Source organism: Artibeus jamaicensis, unplaced genomic scaffold (genome assembly GCF_021234435.1).
Source record: "Artibeus jamaicensis isolate MK-2021 breed Jamaican fruit bat unplaced genomic scaffold, CSHL_Jam_final contig_2259, whole genome shotgun sequence".
Classification (NCBI taxonomy): Eukaryota; Metazoa; Chordata; class Mammalia; order Chiroptera; family Phyllostomidae; genus Artibeus; species Artibeus jamaicensis.
The window spans coordinates 8,141,320-8,165,942 of record NW_026521468.1 but is presented as its reverse complement, the minus strand read 5'-3'; the positions used below and the strand labels follow the sequence as shown (position 1 = coordinate 8,165,942).

Sequence of the window (24,623 nt, the reverse complement as noted above, 5' to 3'; positions counted from 1 at the left end):
GCAGCACTGAGAGGGACGCCCAGCCCCTGTGCCAGGAACCAACACTGGGCGGAGGAATGACGGTCTCAGGTCTGCTGCTGCCACTTAAAGGGGGACACCAGTGAGTGCAGCCGAGACCTGTGCACCTGCGTCTCCTGCTGTGTACCACCCAGATGGAGAGGGTGTGAGCGCCCCCCAGTGAGGCCCTGCTCAGAGTGGGCAGCCCCGGCTCCTGCAGGGACGGCGGGCAGCCCTTTCTGGGCAGACCTGGAGCAGCCCTGCATCCTGCACACTCGGCCTCCTGCGTGGATCTCTGGTGACAGCAAAGAAAGGCCTGCAAAGAGCCCCGTCTCCACCCCACAGACGCCAGAAAACACACAGGGTGGTGAGGACGGAGGCCAGATCAGCCACGAGGAGGACCCTCACACACTGTGCTGGGCCGACCAGAGTCTGCTCAGGGTCCTGGGCACACATGCTCACACCCACGGACATGTGCTCACACGTGTACTCGTGTGTGAGCACATGCGTCCACAACCACACGTGCACAGATGTGTGTGCTCACGTGCGCACTCCCATGCACTCATGCTCATGCGTGTGTCCACACATATACACACGCTCACACATGCACTCCAGTGCTCTCTCACACATGTGGCCTCTCTCAGGACAGGGCTAAGCTCTGCAGAACGATGCTGGCATCAGGCAGGGGGTCCAGAGGGGCTGGAAAACCATAGGTTCCCCCCCCAGTAATGGACAAAAGCCGTGGCTCTGAGGGTCTCTGAACTGCAGCCATGCTCCCCAGTAAACGCCAGCGGCCTGGCGTAGCCCTGCCGCCGGGCCTGGGGCCGCCCAAGGGGGCACGCGAGGAAAAGTGTAAGGCAGGTGTCTCTGTGGACGGCCTGGCTCTGCAAGGAGACAGCTGGTTCTCATCACTCTGTCCATCAGAGCTGCTTCCAAAGTCTAATGGAAAGCGTACGGCCACCCCCGACCTGCATGCCCCCTCCCAGGCACCCACTCACTCGTGAGCGCTGAAGCCACGTACACGCCAAGACTGCACGCGGGCACGCCTGGCGGTGTGCCGTGGTGCAGGTGAGCCCTGGGCACCCCGGCGGGGCGCAGGCCGGCACGGGGCGTTCGCACGCCGATGCCCCCTCTGTCAAAGGAAAGAGGGCGCACTGCTCGGCCGGGCACGTGTCAAAGGACAGGCACAGAGGCCCTCGGTGTCCGACCTCTTGCAGGAAGGTCAGCACTTATGGCCCCACCGTGCAGTGGGGGGCAGTGCCTGGGGAGGGGTGTCGGGGCATTTCTGGGTGGGCCCATGCTCTGCATCTGTCCTGGTTCTGTCCTGGTGCAGTGATTAAAAGGGAGCATGAGACGGTCCAAATTCAAACTGAACACCCAGGTCTACAAAAGACTGCTGGGATTCACTTATATAGAAACACGTAGAACGGCCCACAAAAACACGTTCTATGTTTTTAAAGACGTAAAAAGACTCGAGGCACACACAGCTGAAAACGGGGCGGAACTTCCTGCGCACGGCCTGCGGGCTCTCTGGAGCCGACAGGAGCACCTCCATCCTCACGCCGCGGACTCGGACACCGCCCCAGCCAGCGTCCGGGAGCCACAAGAGGCCTGCAGCGGGCGAGGCCGGACGCAGAGAGCTGCCCCAGCGGTCAGGCGGGAACTGGCCGCATCCCCACGAGCCTCGGAAAGCCCACCAGAGCACCAGGCCCGTCCACAAGGGCAGCAGGAGCTCTGGGAAGACTCTTCACGAGAAACACATGAGATCACGGAGAAACTCGCACGCCTCGCGGAAGGACACGGCAAGGAGAACTGAACAAATGGGAAAGCAGACCACGGCGGCTGTGGTTAAAAACACAAACACAAACGTGACAAGGCCAGTTCAACTGCAGCTGCTCTGTGAATTTACCTTGCCCCAGTGGAACCCCTGCGGCCCTGGCAAGCCCGGGGCCTGCCTCTGAGACACCTCCTGCGGCTCTGGCCCCTCAGGCCTGGGGGACGGCAGGAAGGAGCCTCGACTGCCCTCCTCGCTGGCCACACCCCACAGGGCACAGCAGACCCCTGCCTGAGGCTCCTGGGCTCCCATTCTGACACCGCGTGACGGCTGGTGTGGGGAGGGAGGGCCTTCAGCCAGGTGCCTGTTAGTAAAGTCACAGACAATCAGGGCTTTCACATGCAAGGCATGCAAAAGGGTTTGGGGCGAGGAGTCAAAGCCTCCTGCAGCCGCCCACACTCTCCATGGCCAGGGTTTGTGGCCAGAATTAATCCCCACAGCAGACAGGGGCAGGGCAGGACGGAGGAGGCCGTGGGCCCGAGTCTCCCACTGCGTGTTCCCCCGGGGGCGTTCGACAGGCGGCAGGTGGGCAGATCGGTCTGTCTTCCATCTACCCACCTGTCTGCCCACCGCCGTGTCTGTCCAGACACCCACGTCACCCACGTCACCCACGTCACCCACACCCGTGCCACGTCCAGTTCCAGCTCCAACCACGCTGTCTGACAAAGTCCGCGTGTGGGGAACATGGCTTCAGAGAAGCATATTCAGGCCTGGAGGACGTGGCGTAAATGGATATACGGTGTTGATTCTGTTCGTGCTGACTCTTGGTGTTCTGACATTTACTTTTCTGATAATTTGGAATCTCCTAGAAATGATGGCCATTCTCAGAGCTGATCAACAACTAGGTTAGACTGAAAAAATGCCACCTTGGCCTTTCCCAAAAATAATACCCTCTCTGGGGGCCCAGAGGAGGAAAGGCCGACGATGTCCAGTGAGTCCAAGGGGAAGAATATTTCCTTCCCTGACCCAGTTAAGCAGATGCAGGACAAGTTAATATTAGGTAGCAGGGAGCCAGAATTACCCAGAGCACTCCCCCAAGTTAATCCCCTCTAATGAAATAGCCCCTGAATATCTAACAGTTGTTGGAGTAACAGGCCCTTCTTTACCTTGAACAGGAATATATGTTAATTAGAATTTAGTAGGCAAAGAAACAGGAGAAGCTTGTTAGATACTAAACTAAGCACGTAGATACAATTACCAAGGAGTTAGAGTCCATAGTACATAGAGAAACATTTTAGACAAAGATAGATAGCTAATTAGACATCACAAAGGCCTTATAATAAATTTCCTAACCTCTGCTTGATCTAGCGTACCTTTTGCCCCATGCCAAATTTTAGACCTTTAATAAACAATAAGACATTCAAACTCTGTACATAGAGCTATTTCAAATTGTCTGATTAATGGTTCTCCTAGTCAAAACAATTTTTGTATAATGTAATTGAAACTATGGAAATTCTTGTATTTTTCCTGGTTACCTTTGATTTTTTTCTGCTTAACTGATCATGCTATACACCTGCAAATGTCAATCACTACCTAAAATGAACATATAAAAACCTGCTTGTACTTGCAATAAACGGAACAGAGCTTCACTGTCCTTTGAGGTGTGATGTCATCTGTTACCCATCGCCGAAGCCTACCCTCACCTGTGGGACCCCTTGACCCGCTGCAGCCGGACCGCGGCACACCCGCACTGTCCATCCGACAGACGGGGGCAGCACGCACCCAGGGCCGGCGCACCGGCGGCCAGTCCGCACGTGGAAAGACGTTCGGCGTCTTCAGGCTTTGAGGAACCGCAGGCTGAGACTACAAAAAGACCCTGCTTCATACCCAGAGGGTGGCTCTTTGAGAATAATAATTATTTTAAAACACGGCAACAACGTGTTGTTGGGGCTGCGGAGACACAGAACAGGAGCCGGGACAGAGTACGTGGGGCCCGGCGACTCGGCCACCAGGGGCTCAGAAAGGACGACCCCGCCCCCCGCCGAGCAGCTCTGCTCCCCAGGCGCCCGGGGAGCTGGGAGCGGGTGGCGCACTGTGCTGCCGAGAGGCAGGCAACCCCCGCGTCCATCAACAGACTCGTGACCATCCATCCGCAGATTCTACTCCGCTGTAAAATGGTCGGAGTTACTGAAACACGCAAGACGCACGCACACGGACGAGTCGTGAAAACACACACTAAGAGAAAGAAGTTGACACACGAGGCCGCACACTGTAAGATTCCACTTTTAACTTCCTAACCCTGAGCCGAGAACGTGTTTACTGACTTGAGAGAGAGAGGAGGGGGCGGGGGGGGGAGAGACTCTGATGTGAGAAACATCAGTCGGCTGCTTCCCGTACGTGCCCTGACTGGGGATCGAACCTGCAGCCTTCTGGTGCACAGGACGACGCTCCAACCCACTGAGCCACCCCACCAGAATGCCGTTTATAATTTTAGGTCACGTGCATGTTATCTCACTTTCTTAAAAATCCCCATCATGTGTCACACTAACTAGAGAGTCTTTGGCGTCTAGTGGTGTCGCAGCCTCCGAAACCGCGGCACGCGAGCGCATGGCGACACCCAGACTCCCTGGAAGAGGCGGCCAGCACGACGGGCACGGCCCCTCCCCCATCACCACCCCCTCGCCGGCGCCTTCTCACTCGGCTGGGTGTCATGCGACACCTCTCCCAGTGACATATGTCGTGCGGACCAGACCAGACGGAGGGCCCTGCTCCTCCTTCGCATGCCCTCCCCTCTGTCCCGACTCAGCACAGCGCCCCCAGAGCGGTGCGCACACCGCTCCGCACCCTGGGCTTCCGGGTGAGCTCAGGGACCGGCACCGCCGGAGCTGGGGCCGCGCCTGCGGTGGCGCTGCGCACGGCTGCCCGCAGATACGCAGACACGAGCGCGCGGGGGAGAGGCACGCTCCTCGAGGGGCTCGTTCAGCACGAGCTGAGCCGAGTTTCTCTAAAAATGTGGTGTCTCCAGCAGGCCCGTGTGCCAGGACAGCTGGGGGTGGGGTCTCCCAGGCAGGAGGGTGCGGGGGACAGGGAGGGGGGCAGGGCTCAGCCACGGGCTGCCAGGACCTCCCGCTGCAGCTACTTCGCCTCGTTCTCTGCCCCCCAAACCCCGCTGGCACCCACAATCAAGGGTTAACTGGCAACCTCTGAGGTCCATCTCTAGGGAAAAGCGAAGCCGAAATGCACCGAGGCCACGTCCGGTCCCTTTGGTGGCCACCAGGCCCTGCCCCCCGCAGGCTCCCATCAGGCGCTCTCCCTGCCAGTGGGCACCACACCTGCACAGGTGTGAGTGGCGGCCCTGACACGGCCCCTCGATGAGGGGAGGGAGCCACGTGTGGGAAGCCTTCCTGGGCAGAATGGACCATCCGAGGATCCGCTCAGGGCGGCCACGGGGACAGTCATTCGCAGGGCAGGTCTCTTGGCCGCTGAGTGATGGCGGCCAGGTGACGCTGCTTCTACTGGCTCACAGACTGCAGTGGGGGGTGCTGTATCAGCACAGAGACCTGCTACAAGCAGCTTCAGAGCCCGGACCCACGGCCCGCAGCCCGTCGCCCGCGCCCTGGCCACCGGAGCCTGTCGAGGCAGGAGGCGTGCGGGAGAGCTGAGCAGGAGCCCGCTGCTGCCAAGCACGAACCGGCTTCCCGGGGGGAAGCTGTCAGGTGAGCGCTGAGGGAGGACAGGGAAGATGAAGGGGGAACATGATTAGAGCCAAAGCAAAAGATAATAAAGTGCCTGTCACAGGGACAAACGCTGGCGTTCTGGGAAGAAAGCCCTTCAGTGAGGCTGGCGACACGCCGGTAAACCCCAGAGGACAGGCGTCGTCTGGCCGTGCAGAGCGAGTGACACTCGGGCTTCGCACCAGACTGAGTGCCGGGAGCTGGCCCTCCGGCGGCAGCTCTGCCTGTGGCCACAGCTGGCCCTCAGCTGCCGCTTGTCATGAAAACACAGACAAAGTGGGTGAAGCCCAGCCCGAGGGCCCAGAGAGAAGGAAACTGGAAAGGTGACTACAGGAGAGGGAGCCGCCGGCCTGGGCCTGCTGGTTCCCCGAGAAGCCCCCTCGCTGCTGAACTGCATGGCAAGTGGGGACTGAGGCCAGGCAACCGCGCCCAGCAGGCTCCCCGGAGGGACAGTCCACACTGTCTCCAGCCCCTCCCAGGCGGGAACAGCTACGCGAAGCTGGTCTCTTCCTTGAACACCCACCTGGACTCCGAACACCCCGATGACAGGCGGAGCCCACCCACACAGCAGCCTCTCCTCACTGAGGGAGGTTGGGGGGCCGCTGCACCAATGCCTGCTGCTCTGCCCCCACTCATGCCCCAGAGAGGCTGGTGCCACTGTCCGTGGGTCACACAGACTGTGACTGGCCCCAGGAAGGGCACCCACTGGACAGGTGGCGAGTCGCCCGACCCAGCATCCTGGCCTCTCGGGGCCCTTTCCCTAAGCCCCACTCGATGGCCAGCCCCACGGGACTGGCAGCTTGCTGGCTGGGACACTCGCGTCTTCCTCCCAGAGCGGCCGGTCCACCCCCAGCAGGTTTCAGGGAGGAGGCGAGCAGCTGCCTGAAGCACTAACCCATCGGGCCTCAGGGTCTGCAGACTGCACCCACGCCTAAAACTCGGGGGTGAGCCTGTGCGCGCCACAAACAGGAGGACGATGCCCACCCTGCCCCCGACCAGGCCTCGGCCCCGCCCCGCCTCCCACGGCTCCCCCCACCAGGAGGTGGAGCCGGCAGCCTTGGGCCACTGGCACGAGCTCTGAAAGCCAAGCTCACAACTCTGGGTCCACCACAAAGGGAAGGGTGCCGGCCCTTTTGTCAACTACAACGCCACTTTCTGCGTGGACAGTGGGCCACAGCCAGGAGCTGTGCTTGGTCCCAGACAGACCTCCCTCCCAGAGGACACTCTGCGTCCCCGAAGCACCAGAGAACCTGTCTGCCCGACAGCAAAACCAGCTGCTGGCCCTTGGCTGCCCAGCGACGGCGACTGGCCTGGCAGGCACGGTGAGCTGAAGGAGAGGCTGAGGCCCGGAGCCCGGGACTGCAGTCCGCGGACGCCGGGAACGGTCCCACACGGGTAACGGAACTGTCAGCCGTCCGCTGCCTGCGGAGCCCACGGCTGCTGTGCAGGTCAGGCGCCAGCGCTGCTCACGGGCCTGGTTGGAGGCGAAGGTGCTCCTGGGGCACAGCGCCTTAGACTGGGGCACCAAAAGGCCCCTCTGTCCCCTTGTGTCGGCACGAACGAAATGGGCTGAGCCGGGGTCTGCCAACAGGGCAGGTTCCACCGAATTTCCCCGCCCACCTGTGAGCTGCCAACGCCCACGCACACCTGCGTCCTGGCCTCCCCGGGAGCTGCCCTGCTGCCAAGGAGGCTGCTCTGTTCCGGCCGGGAGCGCCCTCTGAGGCAGGAGCAGAGACGAGACCTGCCGTCTGCACCTCCCGTGGGCTTGGCTCCTCCACGACACCAGCACTGAGCTGCCAGGACCCCAACTGGTGAAAAAGGGCTTAGAGAGAGAGCCCCCCGGACGTGCCTGGCTCTGTGACCTCCCACTGCCACCGAGAACACGTTCAGGGCAGACGTGTGATGCAGTGAGGGAGGACCATTCGGTGGCCAAATTTCCAGCTGAAACAACAGCCGGCATTTCCCTTTCCATCCCCTGCACAGCCAGCTCCACGTGCCTCCACAGTAACGAGGTGAAGCCTTACATTTAATCAGGGGGAGCCATCTCACCAGCAGCAAACTGGTAAGTCCTGGAGAAAAGGTGCAATCTGCTTGGCAAGGAAATTGGGGCCTGATGCTCTGGCACATGTCATGGTTTCTCCAAATTCCTTCTGGACCCCAAACCACCCTCATCAGAAGAAGCTGAGTCTGCACTAGTCAGGGCTGGGAGGGAAAGGGGGCAGGGCAGGCAGCACCCAAGGAAACGCAGAGGTGGCCGGCGAGAATTTCCGCTACATTAGTGAAAACGACCGTCTCTCCAGCTGCCCGGCCTTTGAGGGCCTTGCAGGAAAGGGCTCAGGGACTGCGAAAGCTCCAGGAGCAGCAACAGCAAAGGCCCAGAAATTCCACGAGGCTCCTTTTACAGCTGAGAGCACAGCTGGCTCTTGCTCACTGCAGCAGCTTGAGCGCCCTGTGCAGCACCGTGACGCCGCAGGCGTGTGCTCTGCCTTGCAACCTTTCAAGGGCCCGATTCACAGTGAGGACCCAGGCGCCTCCCGCACACGTCTGCGCCGCCTCAGGAGGCCACACGTGGCTGTGTGAGGTGGGCCAGACACCGAGAGCCATGCAGGGGGCCGTCAAGCCTCTGTCCTGCAACCACCCACAGTCCCGAGGGCAGAGAGGCACGTGCCCCACCAGCCACCAGCCGGCCAGGGATGCTGCCCCGCCCACTGCCCTGGGCTTAGCCCCGCCCACTGCCCTGGGCTTACGTCTCAAATAGAAGCCCACCAACATTTGTAGCTGCAAATTTGAAACATTTGTGTATACTTAGAAGTGAGTGCAATGGTCACGCATAAAGAAAACAGTAAGTACTTGTTCTCTCGCTTCTTTCCAGGCCTACAGCCGGCACCTTGTCCCACTTCTGGGCCACACCCCGTCCAGATGGAGTCCCTCCTGCGCCTCTTCCTGCACGTGTGATCCGAACGTTCACCCCAGCCGGCCCCGACGACACGCTCGCCTTCACAACACGACACTGCACACGGTCCCTTCCTGACACCCCTGGACGCCCACAGGTGTCCCAGACGCAGCAGCTCCCAGAGTGCTGGGCTGCCCCCCAGGGGTCAGGAGGGGTGTTACAGTCAGCCCCCCACTACCCGGGGAGGCAGCACCTGTGCAGGCAGCAGAAGTGCAGGTTTACGACCACAAAACACCTGCCTCAGACGACCCCGCTGACGGGAGACATCCAAGCTGGCCCCACCTCGCTCAGACTGGCGACAAGGCCAGCAGGAGAGTGACCCTGGGCCCCCGAGAGACAGCGTGTCCCCACCAGACAGCGTGACCCCGCCCTGCGCACTCAGGGTTCTCCCAGATGCCGGGCCTCGTGTGGCGCTTCTTTCCAAGGAAGACAGCGACCGGGACGGACAGCAGAGCCTCCCCCGGGAGGACCACGACCGGCAGCCCTGAGTGCGTCTGGCTGCGTCTGCGCTACGCCAGTGTGAGAGGCCCCCCAGGGACGGCCAGTCGGGTGCGGCCAGGCAGGCGCCCTTTCCACTGAGACAGCACCTGCTCACCCCGCTCTAGATGCCAGTGACACCGCGCCATCCACCGCCACCTGGACTCGCTGCCCGGCGTGGAGGTCTGGCTGCGGCCCCCTCCACCCCGACCCGCAGGGCCGTCCGGCCTGGCTGAGGCCCTGGAGTCCCTGTGAAACCTTCAAAGGAGCTGTCTGCTACCCCTAACCAGAGCCAGCTCAGCCGCTTTTGAAGGGGCACAGCCCCGGGGCCCCAGGTGCAGGACGGGGCTCTGGTGTTTCAACTGGGCCACCTGGAGGTACCGGGAGTGACAGAGGGAGCAATGAGGGCGGTCCACACAGACCCGAACCCCCACCAAGCAGCAGCCTTCTAAGGAACCAGAGCCCCTTATTATAAACTTGACACCTAGAAGTGCAAAGCACAACAAAATAAATTTAAAAATAAAAATAAATAAAAAAGCAGTACAAAGTGCGGACAGACACCTGCCACCCAGCGATGCCTCCCAACGCCGGTCGCCCGGCGCTGCACACAGAGCCCCGACTCGGTAGGAACCCCCATCCGGGCTGCTGTGCTCTTTGTGCAGCGCGGGGTTCACACACCAGGGATCCAACTCCAGATCACGTGGGCAAGAGACTCACGCTCCAGAGCGCAAGCAGGCCAGTCTGCCCCCGGGGCTCTGCCTCGGCTGCGGGGGCTGCCGTCAGCCCTGGGAGGGGCGGAGGCCCCAGAGGCCCCAGGGGCCCCGGGCAGGGCTGCCTGCCCACTGCCGCCCGCATGGCGTCCCCAGGGGATTCCTCCTCACCGCCCTCTGCCTGAGCTGCGTGGAAAGGCGCCTGCAGGAGCGGCCCCAGTCTGTAATTTCCTGCTGGAACCCTCACGCCAGCGGAGGAGGAAGTCCAAAGGAAGTGGGTCTTCGGGAGGCTCACGGAGAACCAGAGACCTCGGGCAACCCGCCAGCTGTCACCCTCCCCACCACTCTTCCTTTGTGAAAAACTGAGAGAAGCCAGAGACGACCGCAGTGGAAGATGCGGCGCCGCCCGCGTGCCGCCTGCCCAGCGCCCAGCACTCCGAGCCTGCAGCCCCACTGCAGCGCTGGAGCCAGGACAGGCAGCTCTGCCTGGCAGGGCAGCAGGGCAGCCACCAAAGGCCACCTCCTGTGCAAAATAAAACCGTGACTCACTGTAACAGGGAGGGCGCCGGACACACTCAAGGAAGAAACACGGCGAGGGGTCTGACTGTGGGACTGCAGGGGTGGCGGGGACCCCCGCTGCCTGGGGGGCGGGCAGAAGCGCAGAAGCTTACCCGGGGCTGCCAGTTCTCGTACTGCTTCTGCAGGTTGGCGCCGATGGTCTCCAGGGCTTTCTGAGGCCCCATCGACAAGGGATCTGCGAAAGCAACAAGAGGAGAGAGGTCTTTACTTGTGCACGTCCTCGCCTGCCACACCTCGGACACAGTTCCCGTCACAGTCACCCGACTGGACGGCCCTGCTCGGCGCCTGCAGGTCGCCGGTGTGGAGCAGACAGATGGAGCTGCCGGGGCACCCGCGAGGGCCCGGCGCCACACTACACGTCATCCAGGACCGGCCCCACACGCCCTGTGTCTCAGCACCTGCCCAGGCCCCTCCCGTGCTCCGCCCCTGCGTGCGTGGAAATGCTGGGTGTCTGCCTAGCAGGCGCCCCGCAGCAGGCAGGGCCCACCGCAGCTCTCCCCCTGGTCACATGGCAGTTCAAGGGGTCTTTTACCCAAGGAAGACTGTGGCCATTGGGAAAACTGGCTCGCTGAGCCACCAAGTCCCTGTACTTCACCAGCTTCGACCACAGCCAGAGACTCTGCCAGCGGTGCTCCTGGGAGAGACCATCCAGCTTCTGGAAGGTGCCTGCCAGGACCTGAGGTGGCTGGGTGGTCGCCCCGGGGAAAAGCGAGGCCCCAGCACGCCAGCCCGCAGGCCAGCCCCCACCCCTGGGTCACACGCCCCCTTCACCACACGCACACCAGACACTTGGTGGCCGGCCGGCAGGCAGGGCGATGCCTCCGAACCCGTGAGAATGGCTCCACCCCGATGATCAGGAGGGAGGGTCACACAGAGGTCCTCTCAGACACACAGAAATGTGTAAAACCTGGGCCTCCTGTTCCTCTTCTTGGGAAATAAACCCCCAGCAAAGGCAGCAGAGGGTCCAGAAAACGAGAGAGAGACCCTATTCCCAGCTTTCGACAGGTCTGCCGACGTTCGCACAGAAGGTAACATCAGCTGCTAAGTTCACAGGGAATGTGGCGAATACGAGTGACTGGCAAACCTGTCACTGCAGGGAAGTCTCCCGTGGGGACCAGAAAGGGCTCGGTGAGAGCGTGGCTCTGGGAAGGCGCGGGGACGGGTGGCAGTGGTGACGACGGCCATGCCCCATGTGTTGGGCGCAGGCTTACATCTGGGGACCTTCACCACGAGAGGATCGAAGCCGTCGAAGGCTCTGCAAAGCAGGTGCCAGGCTGTGCCCGGGGGCCCAGGTCACTGGCTGCTGCAGGGTGGGGCCATCGGTACCGAGGGACACTGGTGACAGCCAGCCCGGCCTAACTCATCTGCAAGGGGACAGTGTGTTTGTGAGAGCCTGTAACTCAGGAGCGCAGGCGCCACCCTTCACCCTGCTGCATCCTGGAAGGACAGTGCCGCCGTCTCGGAAGCGAGGGAGGTGAGGCAGGAGCTAAGTGGCCAGGAAAGGAGGGGCAGGCGCAGCAGCGCGCACTGAGGCACAGGAGCAGAGGAGCCGCGGCACCGCCTGGGCGCGGCCAGGGCCTGGGAGGCCGGAGCTGGTGCGGACGCTCCCTGGAGCCCTGTGTCTCACTGGCCGAAGTCTGCACTACGAGAGCGGAGGTGGCTTCCTCACCAGAAAGGCAATGGGCCAGTCCAGGAGCCCACCGACTGGGCACTTCTCTTGTCTGCCCTTAAAGAACCTGACAAAGGGGGGCGCCCAGGGGAAGCTCCCCGGGTCGGGGAGGCTCTGTGCTGCAGCCCGCCCCGAGCTGTGCCCCCAGAGGCCCCCTCCCTGTGCAAGCGCCTGTGGGGGGCGAGCAGCACTGCAGAGCACTGTGGCCACACTCTCTGTGCTCCCGGCCTCACCAGCACCCAGCCCTTGCGGAGGCAGTGACCCGACAGCAGCCTCTCTGTTCCCCGGTCTGGGTCAGGGCGCCGGCCCACCAGGGGAGGGCAGGGCAGGCAGCCACGGGCCATCTGTCAGGCTGCCGCCCATTAAGTGGGCGTCACAGCCCATCCAGGGGGGGCCCTGCCGCCCATTAACCCCACGGCTCCTTCCCAGAGCCTGGTAGCGAGCGGGAGAGGACAGGTGAGGGGAGAACAGGCAACTGAGGGGATGCGTTTAGCGCCTGTGCACGAGGCTAAACCAGACAACAACGAACCACGCCCAGCTCCTGCGTGGGTGCTGCCCACAGCTACGCCGGTCCAATGGGGGCAGGGGGGGGGCAGCCAGAACACACGTTTGGAGCCACAGCCCCGTCTCAACGAGACGCCTCTCACGTCTCCCGGGTCCACCTTGCCGCCAGCAGCTTTCCCACAGACCCTCCACGGTGCAGGACACTCGGACTGGGTGGGCAGAGGCACTCGTCCGCTGACCTCAACACAGGGAAGATGAGCTGGTCAAGTGCCCGGGTCCACAGCCACAAGGTCCCGGGGCGGGGGGGCTTGGCCTGGGTCACCTGGAGGAGTGGAGTGTTCCTGTCACCTCCCGCTGTCCTCACGCAAGACTGTCCTGCCCACCCTCCCTGCACGCCGGTGTCGGGGACCCGCCTTCCCCCGGCCGGTCCCCGAGGGTCCTCGAGGGGGCAGGGCACAGGGCTCCACGGACCCCGTCTGTTCTCAGCCGGAGAGATGCTGCTGAGGGGCCCTCCAGGGCGCCCCCTCCCCTTAGAGCCCGCAGCACCTCCTGAGTTGCATGCAGACGACGGGAGAATCAGAAAAAAGGGCATGAGCCGGGGGGGGAGGGGGCTGGGGGGATGAGAGAGTGGACGGGGGGGGGGGGGGGGCGAGGCCGGCCGCTGGCCACGTTTCCTGGCCTGGGTCGGCCCTGCCTGGGAGGCACTGGCCGGGAGCAGCCGAGTCAGCAGGCAGCGCCCCCTGCAGACAACGGACAGTGGAGCGCACGCCGGGCACCCCACGAGGATCTGCTACCTGACGTGTTGAGTGAGTGCCACCCGCCAGACCGAGAGCGACTCTCTGCGTGTGGCTCTGAAGGGCTCTACCACTAATTAGTCGTGTGAGCTTCAGCAAGGAAGTTTTAATTGAGAAAACACACACAGCAAAGGGCCACTTTGAAATCAGAAGCGGTTTTTAACGGCTCTGCGTTGTGTGGCCGCACACCGCCTGCAGGTTCTGTCGTCAGCAGCCTCTGCGGTGCGACGCGCTGCGTCTCCCTGAGCCCGGGGCTGTGCCGGGAGCCCGGGACCCCGCCCTACACCTCCTCCACCACGCAGCCCGCTCGGGCGTCCGCGGCGCTGCCCGTGTTGCTGTAGCAGCATCTGACACTGGCACCCAGGACAGCCTCTGCCTGCACCTCTGGGCAGAGACCGGTGCCACCTCCATGGAGAAGCCACCTCGTTCTCTGGAGGAAGGGTCCGGAAATGCCGGGAGCTCTGACAGCCACCTCCAGCTCGGTCCCCAGCAGCTGCTGAGGGCTGTGGCTAGAACCGCAGTCCGAGCCCCTCTGGCATCAGTGGCCACCAGGGAGGCAGCAGTGGCCACAGTGAGGCAGCAGGTGCTTCAGAGGCCACACGCGCGCCAGGAGTGGAGTCAGCGCAGGAGCCGGCATGCGGGCTGCCCGTTTATCCTGACTGCGCAGCTCGGCTCCCCGCCGGAGAGCCTCGACTGACCGACGCTCAAGCCCTGGAAGCAGCCCCTGCCACGTGCGTGGGCAACATACACACGTGCACGGACACACAGTGAAAGGAGTCCGTCTCCTTTTCTGCGACCCCCCTCGTCCCAGAGGCCAGAGCGGCACCACCTCCACAGCTGTGGGACATGTCTGCGGCGTGAGCCTCACTGCACAGCCGCTGGCCCGGCCCAGGCAGACGCCCACGCTCCCAGGCCTCGGGGGAGGCACGAGGCGCACGGCTGTGGCCCGGTGGGTTGCACATCTCCTGCAGACCCCTGCGAGAGCCCTCCAGGCGGGACGCACTGCCAACCTCTCTCCTCTGGGTGAGCACCGGGAAGGGGGCAGACGCAGGAAGCAGGTCCCTCTGGCACCTCGGTGTGCCGGGGTGCGGATGGGGGCAGGCGTCTCTGCGCCGAGCCGTGTGCCCGCTTCTCATGAGTCCCGCTGGGCCCAGAGGCAGGTGCCGTCCTCGGCTGGTGTCACAGGAGGGGGTGAAGGGTGGTGAGTTGGGGACAGGCATGGCCAGTGTGGATGGCACAGGCCTTGACGAACGCAGTGTCTGGTCTCCAGAGACGGAGCGCACCGGGCTGAGACTCAGGGTGTCGATGCGCCTTCTACACGGGAGCGTCTGTTCACGTGCTCCGACTGCACCGACCCTGCCGGAGCCACGGTGTGCTGCCGGCATTCGGGTCTGGGGAAGGCGGAACCAGCCCATCGAGTCCCCCGCCTGCCAGCCGAGCTCGTCCTCGGCCTCCGCCTCCTGGTCGCCTTCGCTCTCCCGTCTCCGACCACCCACCTGGCCCCCAGCTCTCCCAGCTGTGACGGTGCCACCTGAAACTCTGCACGCAGGACCGCCCGACCTCCACCCACCTCTGCACCCAAGGGTCTCTGTCACATCCAGGGCCTGGCTCGGACCCTCACCCTCTGGTCGCTGCTCCTTGTCAGCAGTGACCTCCCCCAAGCCCCTCCCTTGACCACTCGGCCTTTCCGGCTGTCTGCCAGAGCCTGGCCACCCCGGCATCCCGGAAGCACCTGGCCTGCCCCAAAACGCAGCCCCAGTCTCCTCTGGGCCCCGCTCTCCACCTGGTCACGGTGCACCATCACCCCTGGGGCTGCCAGGCCTGAGGCGGAAGCATGGGAAGTGCTAACGGCCCCCCCGTAAACCATCCCAAAGCTGTGAGGGCCGGGTGGGCTGGCACTTGGTCCAGGGCCAGGGGCTGGGGACCTGCACCAGCCAGGCAGACAGGCATGTCCTCGGGGGGCAGCCCAGGCCGGGCAGAGAGGAGGACGGTGCCTGTGGGGAAGTGGCCCGGTGCGGGAGGGCCAGGACAGGTCCCCACGTCAGCGAGCGCACGGAGGAGAGGACACCAAGATCCTCACCGTCAGAGAGGCTGGAAGGGTCGGGGCGCAGATGCAGCAGGACTGCGCAGGAACATGGACGTATGTGCTGCCCACGTGTGTGCCTTGCTCATTCTGCCCACGGGGACGGGCACGACCACAGCCCAGCTCCACGAGGACCCTCACAGCCTCTGAATCTGGGCCACCACTGAAGGGTACTGGGCTCCTGGAAAAGGGCCAGTCCCCGCGACCTGGCCAGAGAACTAGCCGAGCTGGCGGGTGAGGAGGTCCCCAAACAGCACAGAATCAAGACAAAGGCTGCACGAACCCGCGCAGGTGACAAGTGAGGACAATATCGGATTATCACCCATGGAGTCAAAAGGACACCCTGAGTTCACATCAAGCCAGCTGCGAGGCGGGGGGGACAGTGGTGCTCGCGCAGGCCCCCAGCACAGCCTCCAAAACTGCACACTCGCGGGAAGGCCGATTGGGCTCCCGCGTGCTCAGTGGGGCGGTCAGCCCCACGCCCCAACAGGATGCGGGAGGAGGCCGACATCCTCTGTGATGCTCCTGCCCAAGAGGCACACATGACGTGTGACCTGGAGGCCTCGCCAGCAACGGCCTCGACCCAGGCAGCCGGCAACCTTCTGGACGTCAAGGTCGCAGAGGCCACAGAAAGGCCGAGGGCCAGTTCCAGGCTGAACAAGACACAGCTGGGTCCTCGGGCCGTGAAGGACTCCCTGGGGACCGGCAGCACGCCCGCACACGCCCGCGCACGCCCGCGCACGCCCGCACACGCCCGCACACGCCGGAGGCCTGCGAGGTGGAGTGTCGGGCCGGCTCCCAGTGCTGGGGGACAGAGGCTGTCCTTTGCAGGACGTCACACGCGAAAGGACTCGGGGGCCGGGCGACATTTCCACAGCCCGTTCTCTGCTGAGTCAGGGGCGACCCCGTTTCACAATGCACTGGTGACTGCCGATTTTTTTTTCAAAATTAATATTAAACTGCAGACTGCTCAATCCCACTGAAAACTTACTGAATCAAATCTCTAGGTCCTTGTCTTCTCGCGCCATTACTGTCAAAGTCGCCGTGGCCACGGCCAGCCCCCCCAATAAAGGCCAAGTGGAAGGTCTTCCCTGTGAGGCAATGTGCCCTCTGAACCCAAAATCCACTAAAATCACTGCAGAACAATTTTTGCAGAAAAACTTTAAAAACACAATATTAAAACCATATTTGTTTGCCACATCTTTCACACAGGAAGTCAAGAATCCTCTTCACGTTCACTGTCGCTGCCCCACAAGTGCTGACCAGCGAGGCTTCTCCGGTTTCTCTTCTTTGGTGGGGGCTGGGGGTGCACCCCTAGAAAGCCCAGCAGGAGCCAGGCCTCCGCGTGTGGCAGACACCGCCGCACACCGGCAGGGCCTTGCCGAGTAAAACCCCGCCTGAGAGTTGTAGAGGGAGGCAGGAGAAAGCAACGGATTCGTTCGGCTGTGACAAGGCGTGAAGGAAGTGGGGACCGTCAGTGCTGGCTGACCAGAAGTCAGTCTCCACCCGGCTGCTGTGGCTCTGTGGGTTGAGAGCTGGCCTGCGGACTGAGGGGTCGCAGGGTCGATTCCCGGTCAGGGCACAGGCCCCCGGTGGGGGGAGAGCGAGAGGCAGCCACTTGCTGTTTCCCTCGCACGCCGTGTTTCCCTCCCGGTCCCCCTCTCTCTGAAAGTAAGTACACAAAAGCCGCCACAGAAAAGAAGTCGATTCCCAGCAGCATGGTCACCGGGAGATGGTGGAGAGCCAGGGCGGCGGCCACGGATGACAGTGGCTGCCACTGGGCGTGGGGGCGGGGCCTGCGCTGATGGCGAGGGGGCTGCGCGCAGGGCTGGTGCCCGGAGACGCCCCCGGAAGAGCGAGGCGGGCGGGCAAAGTGGAAAACGAGCCCTGTCCGCACAGTTCTGACCAGAGCGGAACTTGTGTTTTTCCTTCAGGTGGATAAAGGGAGTGTCTGCTCGTGCTCACCGCCGAGCAAGACGGGGGGTCCCCGGTCTTGCCAATGGGAGAAAGTGGAATAAACCAGCAGTGGAAGGAAAGGAGAATCCACACCGAGGTGGCTTCACTGATAACTCACCCCAAAATTTAGAGAAGAAACAAACCCAATTCAAATATACACACTCCATTGAACAGAAAAGATGGGAATACTTTGAACTCCCATCTTTAATGTTTGATAAGGCCAAACTTATCTTGGTACCAAAATCAAACAAACATGTTGGGATAAAAGAACACTACAGACCAACGGCCCTCGTAACAGAGAGCAAGCTCCTTAACCAAGCACGGGCGTCTCCGGCAGCGGTGCAGAGAGGAGGCCGTAGACACAGTGGGGTTTGCCCCAGGCACTCGAGGTTGGCTCTGCAAGCCGAAGGGAATCGATCTAATTCGCCACATCAACAGACCGGAAAGAAAAGCCAGGTGATTATCTCAACAGCTGCCGAGAAAGCGTCTGTAAGAGTCAACACTGATTCTTGACAAAAACTCAGAACAACTAAAAATAGACAGGAACTTCTCGCCGTATAAAAGGCATCTAAAAACCCCGGCTAACGTGGTCCTTCATGGTGAGGCCTGACGCTCGCGTCCTGGGGGCGGAGACAGGGGCAGGCCAGGCACACGCCCCGCTCACGGTCGGCACTGCACTGGAGTCGCTCAGAGGGACGGTGACCACAAACTGGGTAGTGTCTCAGGGGGACAGACAGGCCACCTCACTGCGGGAGGGAGGCACCTGCATGCAGGTGTCTGTTGCTCTAGCTTTTGAGCATCGAGAGCGACTCTTAGGTGCCAGGTGTGGGGCGAACTGAAAGGAGAAGGTCATGGAGTTTGACGACCATGCTTCCACTGGTTTTCTGTGAGAGACTTTCTCCACCATAAATCCCAGGTGAGCGCACCCAGGTAACGTCGGGGTCGGAGAGCTCATGGGGGCAGGAAGGGCCCTGTGCAGGGACCCTCAGGACTTACCGATCCAGCACTCTAACCGCGCGCAGGGGGTGGTCTTCACCACGTCCGGGGGGTCCACGCCGACATTCAGGCACAACACCAAGGCCACACTGACGGTCTTCATCTGCAAACACGACAGAAGAAACAAACCTTTCAGGACCGAAGCCATGGGCGCCGGCTTGCAGCCCCGCCTCCGCCACCTGTGCTGCCAGGTGCTTCCGTGAGCAACTTCCTCGAGCCGTTTCAGAGCCTGGCGGGCAGATGGCAGGAGAGGCCTTTCTCAGGCTTCCTTCTGACACATTTCCAGAAAGAAGTGGATCCAAAGCGTAAACACTGCAAGGCGCTCGCAACACGCTGCCAGGCCGTCCGCCGGCGGGGCTTCTGCACACATGCACACTCGTGACGTAAGGTCGTCACTTGTTTAACGAGAGGAAAATACATTGATTTGGCTGACATTCGTAGTGCTCCTTGCATCGCCTGTACTTTGTGGGGTTTCTACTCATGTTTATACTGCCACTGTTTACTGACATCAGCGGCTTCTCCTGATTAGTTTCACACAGTCTGTGCGTATCAGACCCTGCACCCAGGCTGTGGGCGGCCACAGACCCCCCCCAGCCTGCTGTTTACGCCCTGAGGTGCTGGACACGCCACAGCCTCGGGCCCGTCACCGAGACACCGTCCTGCACGCCAGCCCCCCCAGCACCCGTCAGCTGGGAAATGTGGGCCGGAGACCTGGAGGGCCCAGGCCGGGAGTCCGGGCCTCCTCCTGCGTTCGTTCACAGGCCCGGCAATGCTTCCTGACCGCAGGCCAGACCCCAGTCCCTGCTTCCTGGAGCCGCCTTTAGGTGCAGGGGCAAATAACGGAAACGAAAGCGCCCACGGGCTGGGCACATGGCGCCTCAACCAGGGCAGCCTCCCCTGCTCCCCGGCCTGCTCCTGTGCCCCAGCACCTGCTGCAGACCCGAGCCACCTTCTCTGTCCTGCCTCCTCCACGCCCCTGCAGCGTCTGTTCTCACCACCTTGCACCCGTGCCCCAAGGCGCCCCAGGACCCCGCCCAGCCTCAAGGTCCAGGCTCCGCACCGCAGCTCAGGAGACTCCACACACAGACCCGCGGGCCCTTTAAATGAAGGCGGGGGCACAGATTGCCCGGCCCTCCATCGGCAGCTGTGACGTGAAACGCACTCTGGGTACAAGGACAGAGGGGCTCACGCACTCACTCCTGCTTACACAGACACACCTCGCTGGACACCCTGCACCATGCCTTATAAGAAAACAAGGAACAACCCCGGTTGGTGTGGCTCAGTGGATTTTGAGCACCAGCCTGAAAACCAAAGGGTCACCAGTTCGATTCCCAGTCAGGGCACAGGCCTGGATTGCAGGCCAGGTCTCCAGTGGGGGCCACGTGGGAGGCAATCACACACCGACCGTTCATCTCCCTCTCTTTCAAACCCTCCCTTCCCCTCTGTCTAAAAATAAATACACTCTTATAAACAAAGAAACAAATGTCAAGAACACACGGGCACAAGAACAAGAACGTGTCTGTCCTGCACCTGGCGACCGACTAGGTGCGACGGCCGACAGAAGACGCGTCCTCGCACAGCCTTGTGCCTCCCAAGTGCCTCGAGCTCGCTCCCCGCGGAGCCGCGCAGTAACGGCCTAGCTTCCAAGGTGGAGAGCTTTAAACTCTCCGCTGCACCCCGGAGCATCTCTTCAGTGTTTTATCCTCATTTCTGTGGAAACCTCATTCCAAAACCTCTGCATTAACGTTTTTTAGTAACACAGCTACAGCACTAAGAAAATGTAAGGGCTATCAACTCAACGTGCCAAAACCTGCGTAACAACACACACACAATAACCGTTCTGGGCCTGACACATCTCTCTGCAGTGCAGTGTCACTAAAGAGGGCAGAAGCCACCCCCAGAGGTTAACTCGGAATTTGCAAAGAGCACCATTCCGAAAACTGGAAAGCTGCGAGTGACCACCCAGAGCATGCGACCTCAGACGTGTCAGCCAGGGCGCAGTGGTGTCTGAGGGTCTGTCCCCCCGCAGGCAGGCAGCATGCTGCCTTACGGTTCTGGGCCCAGCCAGAAACCTGGCCGTCACCTCGGTCACTGGATGGAGAGGCTGGGGACAGGGTGTTTGGAAATGCAGCTTCTTGGGGTTCTGAAAGGATGACATGGCCCGCACCCCGCGCTTCACGTGACACCCAGGGGAGGCCAGTGCTGGGAGCACGGCAGCCCCCACAGGGGGGGACACCGCTGAGCCCTGTCCCAGCACGAGCTGGGAGACCTCCCAGCGTGCGGTGCTGGCAGGCCCTCGGCAGCAGGTGGGGCCTGTGGGCCTGGACTATGGACGCCCTTCCACCCCAGTGCAGGTCACCTCGCCAATCACCAAGACATTGGCGCCTGTTACTGAAGAATTCAAAACAGTCACACAGGTTCCTTTACTCGCTTCCTCCCACCGAGCTGACGTGACAAACTACACACTTTTAAAAGGCAGTCGAGGAAGCGCCACGGCCACCCCGAGACATGGAACGCCAGGCTGACCGGCACGGCCTGCCCGGTGTGAGGCAGGGTGGAGAAGCCCCAGGGAGCCCAGCCAGGCTCACTCCCCCTCCGTCCCCTCCCAAGAGCTCGACTCCTGCCCGCCAGCCCAGCACTCCAGCTGAGCAGAAGGGGACTGGAAAGCAGGCGGGCTTGCCATCTCTGCCACAACTGCCACTGTCCCCGCTTTTCGGAAGCACAGCCACCCAATTCCCAGCCTCTCTCATTAAGAGTCAGAGCATCCAGTGAAAACCTGGAGCTCAGTCGAAGCTGCACGGATGCATAATTTATAGACAAAGTCAGAAAGTGGAACCACAGCAGACAGAGTAGATGTACTGGGCGGGCGGGGGCAGGGGTTGTTGGATACAGGCAAAGCGGGTGCACCTCCAGCTCCTACCCCAAAGACTGCTACACACAAGGAGGCGATAAACCAGCAAGAAACACATCAAATGGAGCTTTCCCGCCAAACCCTGACACAAAATCAGAGCCTCCTCCGCAGCAGCAAAGGAGGGCACTGGCACCAGGTATCCCTCTGCTCGCGTCCACGGGGCCTGGGAAGGAGGGTGCAGCCTGGGGCTCCTGGGCTCAGCTGGTCGCCGCGAGCCAGGAGCCTCGTTCAGGTCTGCGCACTCTTTTCTGAGACCAAATTCTGTCTGAGTGTCACTGCTCTCTGAGACCACCCAGCCCCATCAAACGGCCTGAGGGAAGGGAAGGGACGGAGGCCCCTCTCCGCTGCGCTGGGGAAAGAAAAGGCCCAGCCCGCTGCCGCCTTCCCCAAGGGCACACAGCGCTCCCTCCCCATCGCGGGCCCTGGTTTGAGAAGCAAATTGAAGAAATGTGTGCAAAGATTTATCATTGAGATCGGAAGAACTTCCGGCTTTTCCCAAAACTAAAGTCCCTTTGAAAGGCAAGAGCTTTCAGACCATCGACGAGATTCAGGAAAGCACAGCAGGGCGGCCTCCGGCGACCGGCAGGACTGCGCGGGGTCCCCAGGTGCCCACTCTGAAGGGGACCGAGGTCCCCAGGTGCCCACTCTGAAGGGGACCGAGGTCCCCAGGTGCCCACTCTGAAGGGGACCGAGGCGTCACCGTCCCGTGTGCAGCGTTTCTCGTATTCCGTGTCTCTGTGAACAAGTCTCCGTTCTTCACACTGCGCAGTGGCCCTTTCTGGACAGACCGCGTGTGCACGCGGGTGCATCCAGTTAACTATTCGATCTTTTCACCTAAAAAGTGTGTGTGAGGGAATGTATTTGTCTCGGAGGAATACAGAATATAAAAACCAGACACGCACACACATGCAAATTAATTATCAGGAACTCGATGGGAAGTCCAAACGCGGCAAACTCTCCCACGGGAGCCAGAGACACGAAGGGCGGGGGAAGCAGCCGCAGGGGTTCGAGGCCGAGCACCACGGATTCAGGAACCCGCCCCCCGGCCGCATGGGGCTCTGGGGAGGGGAAGGGCTCCGCCGGCAAACGGGTGCGCTGTGTGGTGTGAGCCGCTTCTCGGGAAAGCCACCGAGCAAGTGGGGCACCTCCTGGGACACAGGACCCGGGTGAGAGAGCCTGCGGCTCCACGTCCGTCATTACCACTCCACATACGGGGACACAGGACACACGTTTGGAGGACACAGGACAGGCACACGAGGTGTCTCAGGCGCCACTGGCTGCTGAGGGCAGAAAACGCAGGTGCCTCTTCCTCGCCTCTGCTTTCCCCGGCCCTTCCGTGTCTGTGTTTTCAAGTGTTCCACCATGAACACGTGTGACTTCTAGAAGCACGGGGAAGCAACAAAACGTCATCACAACTGCTGAGGGTTTTTTATGCATGTGTGCACGTATATACAATTTTTATATCACACTCTGAAGAAGAAAATAACTCATCCGGTTAGCTGAAGCTCAGACCAGTAACCAAGGCAACAGTGAGGAGGGCGGCGAGGAATACAGGTGACGCGCCCCACAGCCGGCCCAGAGAGACACATCCCCCTCCGAGCAGCGCTGCCACCCAACCCGCAGGAGCCCCATAACTCACGAGGACTTGTCCGCCACCTGGGTCCTCCACCCATCCAGGAGGACACTAGACCAAGCCCACCACCAAGACGCCTTCCACAGGGATGGCGAGACTTCCCCGTCGACGCATGGGCTGGCTTCAGAGCTGTTTTAGAGACTTGATTGACTTGACAAGAGGCAGAGCCACTGCCTCATGACCCAAATGGAAAGCAGAGCCACAGTGTCGTCAGGGACGGAGCTGCTCCTTCCGGCCTCCCCATCGTGAGGCTGGGCAGTCCCAGGGTACACCCACTGTGCGGAGCTCCGGGCTGTGCTGGCCGAGACACCCAGAAGTCCCGGGACACAAGGAGGGCTGTTTTCCTCTTCTTCCCTCCAGCCTCTGGGTTGGGCCAAGGCGCCGCCACGCCAGCTGGAGGGTAAGGTGGATCTGACAAAGATTATCAAGGCAAAAGCGTGGCTAAGCAGATGTTTTCAGGAAGATGGGCCCGTGGCACTGCTAACACCCACCTGGGATGGAAGAGAAGGGAGGGAGGGAGACAACAAGCCTGCACGAGGCATGGCGGCAGGGGAGGGACCAGAGCAGCGGAAAAAGGAAGATCCCTTTGCTTCAAAGCGAATGGCCGACAGCTGTGCCGCAGAGTGGGCAGAGGTGGAAGACACAGGCCAATGCAAGGCCTCACCTGGCTGAAACTCTGTAATAAGCTCCTCACTAACATGCCCACAGCGAACCGCAGGCAACACAGGCTGCACCGGTATGTCTTGATGACTTCCCACACGTGCATTCTAACTTTCCAAGGTAGAAAACAGAAGCAATTTTTGTCTGGACTCTCTTGCAGCTAAGGGGCCATCATGCGGCCTGTGCTCCTCCAGGCAGATGCACCTGCCCAAGTCCAGGCTCTGAATCCCACCAGGCCATGCTCCACTGGGGCTGAGAGGCGGCAGCAGCGCCTGGCACTGGTGGGTAACAGGGCATCTGGGTTCCTCCCGATGTCCTAGCTGCTCAGCAGTTACAGAAGCCCCCTGGGGGTCTCTGTCACCTGAGGGTCTGACTCTTAGTCCTTCTCTTGCTTAATGTAACCAGTGTGGATTCTCACGTGTGGAACTACGAATTCCTGAGGCTCTTCGGGGAAGAAAACGTTTGGAAGCCAAAATCGCCATGAGATGTCATCTACGTAGGCGTCCGTAACAATCACCAACCCAGTGTCATCACACCAGGGAACGGAGGACACACACAGATGCAGGGCTGTCATCCCAAAGGGGACTTTTACCTCTAGTCCCGTGTGGGCTGGCTGACCATGTGAAAAGGAGGGAAGAGGAGACAAAGGATCACAGCGAAACCATCACCAACCGTCACTACTATCAAGAAGCTTCCCAGGCCCCGAACACACTCAGTCCGAAGGTACGAAAAGCAGCATCTTGACCTCACAATCATTCAGATCTAAAACTGGTGCTGGGGACCCCGGTCCTCCTGAGCAGCAGGTCCAGAGGTGGGAGGGGCAGGAGGCCCTAGAGAAGGGCCAAGTGTGGGCCCAGAGGGCCAGCAGCAGGCCAAAGTGGCAGGGCACAGATAGGCACTGCAGCCAGGGACACGCAGGCCATAGGCTGCCTGCTGCCGGCTGCCCAGGGCTCTGTCTGCCACCCACTTAGAAGGAAGGCTGAGTAAGCCTCCCCTAACAAACGAGGTGGGAGCTCCCCCACGACCCAGTTACTCCGAGGAATTCTGAAGGAGAAACTGCCACAGCACACCATCAAAGGCGGAAAGGAACACCAGTGTGAAACAACAAACCGCAACGCTGCCCTTTATCTCAAACTCGTGTTGATGAAGGTGACCGCACACACTGACATGTCCTCAAGGGACTGTCCCCACTG

General features: G+C 61.4%; 1 protein-coding gene across 3 annotated transcripts in view; it reads right to left on the bottom strand.

Annotated features, from left to right (window-relative positions):
- Positions 1-24,623, bottom strand: part of RPTOR (regulatory associated protein of MTOR complex 1) — a 136,580-nt gene that overhangs the window by 86,363 nt on the left and 25,594 nt on the right. For 2 of the 3 annotated variants that reach the window (XM_053659819.1, XM_037157754.2), the window contains exons 2-3: positions 18,227-18,329; positions 10,317-10,399 (exon numbers count right to left, since the gene is read on the bottom strand). In XM_053659819.1, coding sequence (XP_053515794.1) covers positions 10,317-10,399; positions 18,227-18,329 — 186 coding nt within the window. Of the gene's footprint in view, positions 1-10,316; positions 10,400-18,226; positions 18,330-24,623 lie in introns of those variants that run through there. The other variant, XM_053659820.1, reaches the window with a different exon arrangement.